At 37.1% G+C, this 13,595-nt stretch overlaps 1 protein-coding gene across 6 annotated transcripts in view; it reads right to left on the reverse strand.

Moving 5' to 3' along the window:
* PPP1R9A (protein phosphatase 1 regulatory subunit 9A) overlaps positions 1–12,908 on the reverse strand; it is a gene marked incomplete at both ends in the record, with an annotated part of 293,236 nt that extends 280,328 nt beyond the window's left edge. For all 6 annotated transcript variants that reach the window (XM_079711711.1, XM_079711710.1, XM_079711708.1 and 3 more), the window contains one exon: positions 11,514–12,908. In XM_079711711.1, the coding sequence (XP_079567837.1) occupies positions 11,514–12,908 (1,395 nt within the window). The remainder of the gene's footprint in view (positions 1–11,513) is intronic.
* Between the last annotated feature and the right edge of the window lie 687 nt (positions 12,909–13,595).

The raw sequence follows: 13,595 nt of genomic DNA on the forward strand, positions 1-13,595 counted from the left end.
TATCATACAGACAACAGCAACTCAAAGAAAATATCTAACACCTATGCAAGTATTATCGTCATAATTTAAAATTCATTAGAAAGTCCTGCCCCACATAATACTTACAAGCTTAGCCACAAATATGGGATCAATTTTACCAAGGATTAGAAAGTATGCGCTTAAGGAATTCAACTGTCAAAAGTTCACTAATTTTCTTAAACCAACACCTTCTTCAGTATTCCATAAATTTATACCCCCAAATTTTTCTCTGTGACCTACTGACCTCCAAAGAAAATCACATTAAAAATTAATTATTAGAATCACGGACAGTATTTTTTAAAGTTTTTGTCAATTTTAGAGTTGTTAGGGACTTCCCTGGCGGTCCAGTGGTTAAGACTCTGCGCTTCCACTGCAGGGGACATGGGTTTCATCCCTGGTCAGAGGAACTAAGATCCTGCAAGCCACGTGGAATGGCCAAAAAATTAAAAATAAATAAAATTTAAAAAATAGAGTTGTTATTGCTGATCGTTCCAAATGTGTCCCCCATTTCTTTTTCTTTATAATTAAAGTAATATATGATCATTGTAGAAATTTTAGTAAATCTAGAAAAATTAAAATAATTTTATAAACATCACCTTTATTCTCTGCATCCAGAAATTACCAGAGTTAACATTTTGCTATATGCACTTTCAGTCTTTGCTCAGTCTTTTAGTTTTAAAACTAAAATTGTGATAAAAATGCATATTAAATATTTAACCAGTCTTTTTATCCTATAGTATATTGCAAAATATTTCTCATCTTAAAAAATTTTAGAAAACATGATTTATAACAGCTTTATCTTATTACACTATATGTATGTATATATATATATCATAATGAATTTAACTATTTCCCTATTATTGAATATGTGAGTTCTTTTAACTTTCTACCAAGACAAATAACACTTTGATATACTTCTTACTAACAATCATTGACAAAAAAAGGCAGTAAACACCACCCAGAATTCATATCCAAAAATTGCCTGTAAACACAAGAAAACATTCAACCTCACCAATAAATCAACATAATACATAGAAATTATGAGAAACCTAATAAGCTGAAAACTATAAAGCATATATATAATACCAAGTGCTAGTGATTGTGAGAAAACCATTCCAGTGCAATGCTAATTATAAACTAATAAAATCTTTCTGAATAATAATTCAGGCTGTGTGTATCAAAGGCTTTAAAATATTTTAGGAATCTATCCTAAATAAATAATCATAGATAATTCTAGATGCTGACCAAAAAATATAGGGTTAATTCCCTTTCGACGTTAGTTTAACATTGAAACAAAACATAATGTGTTATGCACATGTATCAAAAGTCAATGAAGGGCTTCCCTGGTGGCGCAGTGGTTGAGAGTCCACCTGCCGATGCAGGGGACACGGGTTCGTGCCCCAGTCCGGGAAGATCCCACATGCCGCGGAGCGGCTGGGCCCGTGAGCCATGGCCGCTGAGCCTGCACGTCCGGAGCCTGTGCTCCGCAACGGGAGAGGCCACAACAGTGAGAGGCCCGTGTACCGCAAAAAACAAAAAAAGTCAATGAAGACCTGAACTATATTATTATCATTCTTGTATTCTGCTTTCCCTATTGTATCATAGATTTTCATTTCTGGTTCAGCTTTTATGTTTCATAAGATTTGTGTGTTTATTTTAATGTTCAGTGCTCAATCTTAAAATTTCTAAGAGGAAATGTATGCTTTGGGCATTCATATGTTAAAACCGATGCACTGGGAATTTCCTGGCAGTCCAGTGGTTAGAACTCCATGCTTCCACTGCAGGGGGCATGGGTTTGATCCCTGGTTCAGGAGCTAAGATCCCGCAAGCCATGCAGCCCAGCCAAAAAAAAATAATAATAATTACGTTTTACATATTGGTGCACAAGATGATAGTCAAACACCCTATAGTAAGTTTTGCCTTTCCTCTGAGGAATGGTTTCTTTTCTTTTAATTTTATTTATTGAAGTATAGTTCATTTACAGTATTACATTAGTTTCACGTGTACAACATAGTGATTCAATATTTTTATAGATTGTGCTCCATTAAAAGTTATTACAAAATAATGGCTATATTTCTCTGTGCTGTACAATGCAACTTCCTTCTTTACTTATTTTATACATACATAAGTTTGTATCTCTAGGAATGGGTTCTTTTTTTTTTTTTTTTTTTTTTTTTTTGCGGTACACGGGCCTCTCACTGTTGTGGCCTCTCCCATTGCGGAGCACAGGCTCCGGACGCGCAGGCTCAGTGGCCACGGCTCACGGGCACAGCCGCTCCGCGGCATGTGGGATCTTCCCGGACCGGGGCACGAACCCGTGTCCCCTGCATCGGCAGGCGGACTCTCAACCACTGCGCCACCAGGGAAGCCCTAGGAATGGGTTCTTTAAAAAAAATACAATAGTTGATTCATAATGAAAAGTGTGAATTTATGTCTGTTTCTTTCTTACAAAACAACTTTGCACATCCATTTTATCTGAAACAAGTGCTTAGTAAAAAGAACCCATCAATACAGCACTGACTCACAAGTAGACCTTAAAAACCAGCCAATAAACCTGTTTTTCTCCCTCCTCTATTAAGGTCCCTTACAGTGAAGGAAAACTCTTCAAAAGCCTGAATAGGCACCTTTCACTTTGAGTACTATTTAAAATCCTTCTATCAAGATTAGACAAATTTTCCAGTATGAATGTACCCTCCACGAAGCTCTATCCTGACATATGTTCTGACAGAAGAGAAGTAAAAAGCAACTTTTGGAGGAGAGATCTGAAGTGGAAGAAAGAGAAAGGTCCCCCTCACTGGACCGTGATAGACTCAAGGCACAAAGCCATACAGTTTCTCAGGATCATACCAGTCTAAAAGGATCAAGGGAGAAACACCAAATACCTACTCTCGAAGCCTCTCACCTGGACTCTCCCAGGTCACCATTCTGTTTATCTTTCTGACCCTTGTCAACCACTATGTGTCCCAACCTAGCCCACTGTATTTCATCTGGCACAGAAAATAATGTGGAAGATTAGCTTTCCCCAGAACAAAACTCATTCATTATCTGACTTAAAAAAAGAGAGAAAGAGGATAACATGTCTGTGAGCCGGTCCATTTAAAACCACTTTTCTTCACACATAAATATATATGGAATAGCTTTGACTGTACAAGCTCTTTTTTTAGTCCCTCTGAAATATATTAAATAAGCAACAAGACTTTGGTCCTCCTAAAATATAAAATTTCCAAATATCTTTATACTCTGCCTATTTCATTGTCCTTTTTGTAAGGATAGGGGCCTGAGAAAGAGAGAGCAAGTTTGGCTAAAAAATTGGGAATCGTGCAAAAGGTTATCAATATCTCAATCATGTTGAACAGTGCTGTGAAGCTATTTCCAGAACAAAAGTGAGTGAAGCAATTAATATGTCAGCAACTACATTACAAAACATTTCTTTCTTTATTCGTAGGTTCCTCAGCAAGGTGTTTCAATATATAGTTCAAGCCACACTTTCAAAAGTCGAGTTGCTCTAAAAGCCACTTTATCAAAATGTACTCCATTGGATTTAACCTTTTAATCATCTTAAAGTTTCTACTATAATCTATAGCATATATAACATTCCCAAGAGCAATTTAATACAACTTCTTCATTTTGAAATTTCAACAAAAGATGTTCAAATTTTTCCCTTTGAAATAACAGCACAAATATTTATGATAATGGTACTGTAAAATATGTTTAAGAGATAATCAAGATAACAAGAGGTTAAAGCTGAGAAGAGGTCTTAGTGATAAATTACAAGTAAGAGAGCCTCAATTACGAATAAGAAAACCAAAGCCTCAAGATGTAGATTTGTCCAAGTTTACAGAATATCAAGAAACTTTTGGTGTTACTTTCATTATCAGTTAATAATATTTAACAGTGATGTATATAATAAACTTTAGTTGACAATGTGCAATAAATTAAATAAGTGCCTGCCCAAAATGACTTATCTCATACATGGTTATATTATAGATAATACCAAGTATGGCATATAAAATCTATATTGAAGTACTGAAGGAGGAGGAGAATTTTTTAAAATAAAGAGTGAAGTTTGTCCATGAACAATTCCAATCAACATAAAAAAATAATGAAAGCAAGAACATAAGGGCAGTAGGATGGAAATAAGCATCAGGTCATTTCAAACGGGCAAGGGTCTCCGCATGCTAGGAAAGACCAATGTAAAGATGAAAATTTGCATTAGCGCTTTCGTGCCTTTAAAGATACACTATGCTGAAGCAATCACTTAGCTTCATCAACAGCAAGTTCAGATTATGTGAAGAAAAGTGCAGTGTCCCAAGGTAGGGAGTGATTCTAATCATCCTCTTTGCCCCATACACTATTCTTCCTCAGTTAACAAATATGCTCATCCCTTTCTGGATCCTGCTGTTACTTCAGCTTCCTGTCTTCTTTCTCTCCGTGAACTGCATTAACAGGCAGGCAGCATTTGTTGTCCCCACATTGCCACTTCATCTTAAGACCATGTCACCATCCCCAAATTCCTTTATCTTTGCTCTCTAGACCTTCCTAAGGTCTGCTGCCCTCATGGTATCTTAAATTTTAATATATCTTACGCCATACTCATTGTGTCTCCTACACTCCCTTTAAAAAGCATGCCCTGGATCCCATTTATATGAAATGTCCAGAAAAGGCAAATCCACACAGACAGAAACTAGATTAGTGTTTGCCAGAAGACGTGGGAAGAAGGGGAATTAGGAGTGACTGCTAACAGGCACAGGGTTTCTTTCTAGGGTGGTGGAAATATTCTAGAATTAGATAATAGTGCTGGTTGCACAACAGTGAATATACTGAAAACCGCTGAATTGTACACTTGAAGATGGTGAATTTTACGTTATTTGAATTTTATCTTAATAGAAAATTGCAAATTAAAAACAAATGAAAATAAGCAAATATAAGAGCGCACACGCGCACACACACACACACACGTCCCTCCTTCTAACTTTCCTTTTGCCTTGAAAAATAATAAACTCCCCATAAGTGGAATTATTCAAGCAGAAGCTGAATGATCATCTGTCAGCAATATGCTATTGAAGGGCTAACTGAAGTGAGTGGGGAAATTACACTAGATTACCCTTAAGTATTTTTCATCTTTAAGTTTCTATGTCACAAACCAAGAGGAAGAGATTAGAACCAGGGAAATTTTTTAAAGTGACCAGAAAGAAAAAATATGAAGCATTACTTGAAAAGTATTCTTCTATTCAAAATGAAAACTGTAGAATATAATGAAGCAAAAGAACAAAACTGAAATAGATCCAAAAAGGAAGAGCATAGGAAATTAAGAAAAAATAGTAAGTAAATTAGATAACAGCACAAAAATCAAGAAATGATATTGAGTTTAACATAACAATATTTATTTTGTTTATACAGAATTTATCCTGTATCTAACTGTATTTTTCTATAGAAATTCTGAAGCCTTTTTCTTTTTGAGTGGTGAAGAAGATGTTAGAAAAAAATCTAATGCAGACGAGATTTAAATCAAATTACTGCTGACTGGCATGTGACTGGATTAATAAAGTAAACAATGTATGGATGACATAATAGAAAGTTATTTTCCCCCAAATTCAGCCTCTTGTCTTTAAAGTCCATTACCCCAACACTAGCAACCTTTGTGAGGAAATTTAGAGGGGAAGAAAAAATATTGTTGATGATACAAAAAGCAAGAAACTTTAAATCTTTCTACTACGAATAAATGCCGGCAAACATCTATAATAGTCTGCTGTAGAAAAGAATCTCTTTTAAATACTAAATGACCAATGCTCAGTGGAAAAAAAAAAGAGGTAGACCCACACGGTATTAGAAAAGGGGTCATTAAATAACTATTCATTATTTGATTTTACACAGTACATTAAAATATTTGACTTATTTGCCTGGTTATAAACCATAATTTATAAACCATCAAATTTTAAAAGGAAGTTCAATTTAAATGTTATCCAAATAAAAGCAAGCTATATAAGATGATGATGCTTATACTCTCTCTAGAAGTTTTTAAATTTAGGCTTCCAAAAGAATGAGAGAAATGGAATTTCTGAGTCTATCCTACTCCCGTCCTTTTATAATTAAAAACTTAGACCACTGTGCTTCCCTGGTGGCACAGTGGATAAGAATCTGCCTGTTAATTCAGGGGACACAGCTTCAATCCCTGGTCCGGGAGGATCCCACGTGCCGCGGAGCAACTAAGCCCGTGCGCCACAACGACTGAGCCGGCGCTCTAGAGCCCAAAAGCCACAACTACTGAGCCCGCGTGCCACAACTACTGAAGCCCACGCACCTAGAGCCCGTGCTCCACTACAAGAGAAGCCACTGCAATGAGAGGCCCACGCACCGCAACGAAGAGTAGTCCCCGCTTGCCGCAACTCGAGAAAAGCCCACGCAGCAACGAAGACCCAACAAAGCCAAAAATAAATAAATAATTAATTAAAAACAAAAAACAAAAAACACTTAGACCACACAAAGAGTCTAAGATAATGACTTCTTAATGACCCAAACTCCTTATGAATTTAGGGCTCATAATCCACTTTGGTATCCAGAAACAGAGTGCTTCATGCCCTTTACATATTTACACCTGTTTCATCTTCAAAGAATATTATCCCATAAAACCAGCTACAGCAGACCCATCTGGAAAGCAAATCTGTTAAGTGAGCTTCCCCAACATTTCATTACAAGCCCCTTTCAGAAGCCAGAAGATTATACTTCAAAATCATATTCCAAATAGTGATCTGTTGACCAGCAGCATCAGCACCAATTTGAGAGCTTGTTAGAAACGCAAAATCTCACCCCAGACCTACTGATTGAGAGTTTGCCTTATTGCTTGAGAATATTAAATTCTGTTATAAAGGTCAAGAAAACAAATGGAATGGATGAAACTCTAAGAAGTGATAATCACTGATGGTAAGTAAGCTAATACTCAGAGACTCCGTTAAGTATAGATAACGAGAGCTTGTAACGCCAAGACAAAAGTTACAAGGTATGTTAAAAATAGGTAAGTTAGTAACTTGTAAGACATTCCAAAATAGAAAACATTGTGGAACAAACAAGAGATTTACTTGTAGATAGAAAGGGGTGGAAAGACCAAGTCATTACCATACCACCTCTGGTCTGACAGGTATGCCATCTCCATATCAGCCACCCAGTATGATCCTATTCTGGGACCCACAGGTGACCTAACCAAGAAATGCAAATAACACCCATGGCTCATCAGCAGGCAAACTGGCAAAGCTACAGCTGTATCTAAATGTACTTGTCCCCACTCTCTTCCATATAGCAAGTATGTATCCCAGGAAGTACGATGCCAAGGGCATCATGAGTCTGTGAAGTTCTTGCTCAAATATCAACTCTAGTCCTCATAACCACACCATCAATGAGAAAGGCTGATACAAAAGAGAGGGACAGGACACATGAATTTTGTGTACCCAGGACTCAGGTAGTGTGGTCCTTCCTTCCAATCTCTTTTGCACCTTAAGTGTGTTAACTTACCCCCCACTGCTTTCCTCTTGCTTCTGGCTGTGTGTTTTAAACTAATTTGATAAATCGTGTGATTCAAGCATTTAAATTTGGTTGCTGAGCCTATCTATTCCATACCTCCAGGATAGCTGGTAGTGTACTTGGAGGCTAACCATTGCATCAAGGTAATTTCCTACAAAACAACTACTGAATAAGAAATATGCATTTTAAAAGGTCCCCAGGTGATTGATATGCAAATTCAAGTTTAGAAGCACTGAGCAGGACTGTTAGAAAGAGAAAGCTGCACAAAGACAGAAATTTGGATTTCAGAACTATGCTCAGAACACCATCCTGAATAAAAGGCCTCGTGTACCCCCTGACCATAACTCAGAGCCCCAAAAGAGGGAGAGAATGCTAAGAAACCCATTTTCAACAACTATCATGTAAGTCTCAGAGAAGCATTGCTGCCCTTGGTGACTCTCCTTTGAACACCAGCTCTGTAAAGCTCGAGGCAACTTGAGAAAACACACAGGAAAGTATAGCATTATGTATCCCAACATTAACCCAGAAATTTCATCTTGCTGGGAATTAGGAAAATAACCTTTTTCAGATATGCTATGTTTCAAGAACACCAATCCGAAGGACATAAGGCTACCAAAAACAGAAAAAGAGTCATGACTTCCTTAACAAGATTGCAGTGATGATCTTAGAAAGATCATCCAAGAACAGAGTTGAGCAGAATGACCTAAGAAGCGACCTTAATGGGCTGTACACCTCCCACCGACCACCGGTTCCTGACTTGATCAGCTGCAGTCATTTTATGTAGTTATTACATTTGCATTGTTCCTGACACATAGTAAGGGCTCAATAAATGTTCTGAATTAATAGAAAAAATAATTTTAAATGTCACCCTTTCTATCTTTGATTTACCTAAGACAAATGTAATTCAATTCCTTGGCTCTGAGAAATCCCTGAGAATGAAGGTATAATTCCACATCTCAAATTAGCATCTTCCTAACACTCCCTCATTCCATATCTCAGAGTTGGATTTTACATTTTCTATTATTAATTCCATTCTAACTTTCCATGACACTATGAAACACATTAACCTATCCATTAAGAAACGATCTGACCATTTCTAAAAGTCACCAACAATTATACATAGGGGATATACTACACAGGAAAGATCAGCTATTATTTTGATATTTTTCTAGGTCCAGATTTAAGACATCTTAGGGAAATAGCTATTTAAAACATCTATAGAAGAACTGAAATAGAAACTGAGGACATTGTCTCACACACACAAGATCTAAAACAAAAGATCAAAAGTGTTGAGAATGTTTACTCCAGTGAAGAATAAGATGAGACTATCGGGAAAAGAATGTAAAAGTTCTAAAAATCATTTCTGTAAGGAATATGCTCCCTATTACTTCTGAAATAGGGAATGTGTTTAAGTTTCAAAGGAAAAGATTTAAGTTGGAAATCATAACTTCCATTCCATAAATAAATATTTATACAAAGAATAAGGAAACACACATAGGGAATGGCTGAGTGTATTCCCTTCCAAATGATCTACCAAATCCTGTTCACTCCATGCATTTAGCATAGCCAAGAACAGTTAAAGTACTCACAGGACATTAGACACTTCAGCACAGGTTTTTACACTGTGTTTCATGGGTTTTAAATACCATGTGTTTAAGAATTGACGCTACAAGCTCACAGAGGAAACAGGTAACCTTATAGGTTTTTGTGTCCTCTGCAGCTAACAGCATGAGAATAGACATATGATAAGCCTTCAATAAACACTTACTGAATTTAATTATTACCACTCTCTGAGGCAAAAATCTTAACTGGAGAATAATCTAAACACTACCATCATCACCACCACCAGTAGAAAAGTAGCACTCAAAATTTCCAAGTGAATCCACTTACATGTTAAACAATGGGAACAAGAAAGAGTAATTGTCTTATTCATTACAAAGGGCTAAGAATGAATCTTCTGTTTGCAAACTTAATCCACTCCAACTAGTACTGTTAACTGCCCACTAAAATGCAGCACGTTATCTTTCACAAATCTGATGCTTGATCCATATTCTTAATGAAATGTGTTGAACTTCAATGTATGTAATCTAGTTCATTCCTTGTTACGTGAAAATTCAGAGGCAAAATGCTTGTTATAAATGGCAGAAAAAAAAAAATCACTTCAATTTCAAAGTATCACACCCAAAACCTGGCTTGTTCACAAAAGAGCATCCAAATTTCAACGATAAATCCTTTAAAATCCATTAAACCTATTACTATGCAGTTACATTTTGTGCAGCATAGGACCCAAATACAAGGCTGGTGCCCCATTTGGTTGCCAAATTTTCATAAACTGCTATCCCCCATTAGGGAGTCAGCCACTGGTTTTAACAAACTCCTTGAAGAGTTTAGTTCAGTTATTCCTGCCTTGCTCAATGTGTAACAATTTAATCTTATTGCTTTCTTCCTCGGGCGTAAAAAGATGATGTTCCAAGGGGAGCACCTGCAAAGCGGATGTAAAAGATGAAATTTAGAAGCTGGCTGGATAGGCCTGAGGGAAAGGCAACTCTAAAGAGAGTACCTACCATTGGGCGGTAGGGGAGAGAATGACAAAGGAAGGTGGGAAAGAACAGCAAAGAAACTTAGCTTACTTAAAAACTAGATTCACAACTCCAGTGGTTATTTCAAACATAGTTTAACTTGACATGGCCCATTCTGACCCAGAACTTTTGCTTTACACTATGAAAGAAAAGTTTGCCTGCTAACACCAGTAAATAATTTCATAGATTATTAGTTTATTTCATAATTACAGAAAGGTCATATTTATCTTTGCTATGTAAATTATGTATCTTACAGCCTTATATGAAAGTTTCATAAGATGGAAATAACAATAGACAGTGACTTTAGATTTTGAGGAGAAAATTTAAGAAGATACCAGATGTAATTCCAAATCTATCATATATACACACTGTGTAAGCTAAAAGCCCCTAGAAAGTGGTTTCAAACTACATATTCTGCCACCACAACCCCCCCCCAGATTCCCCTAGGAGGGCATGCCAGCATCTTGGGGCTGAGCCGATGGACAAGTACACTTTGAAAAAGCACTCCAGGAGATTCTGATACTCAACCAAACACCTCCTGTCCCACTGCCATTATCAGCTTATAATGTTTCACCACCCGCTGCGGATGTACTTTGTGCTATTCTTCTATTCCAAATGTTAACTAAGTGAAGTCATTAGAATAGAGCATCTGAATTCAATTGGCATTTATCCAGATTTTAAGAGGTAAAAATAAATCCATGAATAGCAAATCAATTTAACGTCCTTTCACACAATTTCATTTTAAAGCCATATAACGAATTCTGAACTCAAAGCTATTTAGAGTCATAGCTTTCCAATTAAAGTATTTAAGTCCGCTAACATATTTCCACGAATCCAACATTCACTACCAAGTAGCAATACAAAAAAAAATGTTCCAACATTCCTCACAATCCACTTACACTTAGGTAAGGGATAACTCAGATTTTTTAAGCAAGTAAATAAAGAATATTATTGCAAGGTTATCATAACTCTCCCTTTGTACATTATACCTCATATCCTACAGTGTTTCGATTCAGATAATTTTATTATTCATGGGTAATTTCAAGTAAAGATAGTTAAAGAAGTAATTCTATTTCAAACTAACACTCCTGGTTTTCAGTGTTCATATTATTCATACACCCGTCCATTGGAATGTCTCTCACAATCCCCAAACTTCTTCAACTTCAGTATTACTCAGTACTGGTTTATACAACTATAAAGCACATCAGGAAATAGTCTCTCTCAAACTCCAAACTTTTAAAATCACCTGACAACATGTGTATATCAACAACCTTGAATTCTTTATAGCTGTCAAAGCTAGTCTACATACAGTCAGGCCCAAATAATAAAAAAAAACACAAAAAAACAAAAAAACGAAAACTTAGAAAAAACTTCAAAAACAAACTGAGAAAACATACTTACCTTAATTGGAGCACTACTAAACTTAATTTTCCTATTTGCCGGGATGTCTTCTTCTTCTGGCAATCCAACAATTTCTGAGTATTCCATATCAGGTTGATAGTAATTGTTTTCATCACTATCTTCCTGCTCATCCTGTTCAGTGCCTGTTTCTCCCCAGTCTGAATTATACCTGGATCTCACCCTGTATATATTATAGTCACTGTGCATGTAAACATGGGAGCTCCCAAAATTATTTGAATCTTCGAATACTTCCTTTCCACAACTGAATCTAGAAGCATCAGCAGAGGTAAAATCACCACCTGCAAGTTCTTTCTTCTGTTGCATTGCTGCCTCACTCCCAACCAAATGAGCTTCTGCGTCTTCTGAAGGTTCGTTTTGTGGTGAAGGGATTTCAGGCTCTGTAACTGCCTTGTTTTCAGCACAAGGTTCTTCAGGAATGTCTCTGTCAATTCTGTCAGGAGTCTCTTGGTTACATGTAGAGTCCTCGGCTTCCTTGCTCTGCTGTGCCTCTTCACTGGGCACTGAAGCTAGAGAGGTACTTTTCGAAGCCACTTCTAGTACTGGAGTTGTATTACTCTTCTGAGCATCCTCTGCATCGTCACTGTGTTTGCTTGGAGGAGACCAAGAATTAGAATCCTTAAGGTGCCCAAAGGTGTCAAGATTTGTAACAGTAACCGATGGTAAATTCAGGGGATAATGCCCAGTCACTGAGTATGCACTGTTCTCAGCCTTCTCAGAAATGATGGCACTGGGGGAATCGGTGTTCTCCAATACTGCACTCAGTTGACTCACAGTTGGGGAGACGGCCTCCGTCCGGGAGCTAAGGCTGTCCAAGGAATCAGTACTGCCTCTGTTGGACTTAGAACCACCCCATTCATCCTGAGGTTCACTCCCTCCACTTTTCTCCTTCTTTGGGGAATAGCGGTTGTTCTGTCCTGATTCATGCACACTTCTCTCAAACATCTTGCGAGTTTCTGTGAACTTAGAATATGAAGGGCCATCGTACATGGTGTCAAATCTACTAATTCGTTCTGAAACAGAGGACTCCAACTTAACAACTGAGCCATCTGTTTTTTCCAGAAATTCTTTGGGCTTCATTCGCCTCTGAGGGGATGAAGGTCCACCTTTCCCCCTTGTTTTGGCAATGACTGCAGCATTCTCACTGGGTTCCATACCCATCTGCATAAATAGATTTTTAATTCTGTTGACATTGGAGCCATATTTCCTTCCCCTGCTCTGCTGGGAGCCCTCACCTTCTTTTGTTTTTTGTTCCCCATCTGACTTGGGTTTGTCAAAGGTACTTTTCAGTGCCTGGAACTCAGTTCTATATGCATTCCTGTGAGGAGAGGCACTTCTGAGAGTGGTACGTTCACCTGAAGATTCGGTTTTCAACATTTTTACTTCAGGGTTGAAAAGCCAATGTTCATAATGATCAGGAAAAAAAAAAAAACAACACAAAACACCTCTCTTCTCTAATCACCAGTATCTGGTCAAGAAAAAGTACCTCTCAAATGGCATACTGTGTCAGTGATCCTCCCAACAGGTGTATTAGGAAATTATTCAGTCAAGAGTTACACAAAATGGCTTTTTCAAAGCAAGACTAGAGGTTCATCTGTAATAGAAAAGAACGAATTTCTGAAATCATTTACTTATTTGAATTTACGTTTAGTCAACTATTACACATTTTTTTTTTCAAAGTGGCTTGGCCACATGTCAAATAAGAAGAAATTACATATTGAAATGGGAATTTCAAAGCCAAGAATTTAAAAGATATAACTCTGATTGGTCTTTGGTAACAAAACTGTTTCAAACATAACTTGAGACCCCTACCAAAATCAAACACATACACACATACAAGTGACACATAAGTACACTTCAAAGAAATACTTTAGCCCAAGTTTTGGTTGGTTTTGTGAATGACCTTAAAAGAAACCAGCAGTTCCTAGATCTTTAAGAAATCATCAAACTGTCCAGAAAAATGAAATTCATTTGAGATTCTCCACATCAGGTAGAATTTATTCTTTCTGTACAAGCACAATTGAAAGTTCAAAATCTATGTTTACAAACTCCAAGACGTGTCTA

This window comes from Hyperoodon ampullatus, assembly GCF_949752795.1.
Source record: "Hyperoodon ampullatus genome assembly, chromosome: 9".
Taxonomy (NCBI): Eukaryota; Metazoa; Chordata; class Mammalia; order Artiodactyla; family Ziphiidae; genus Hyperoodon; species Hyperoodon ampullatus.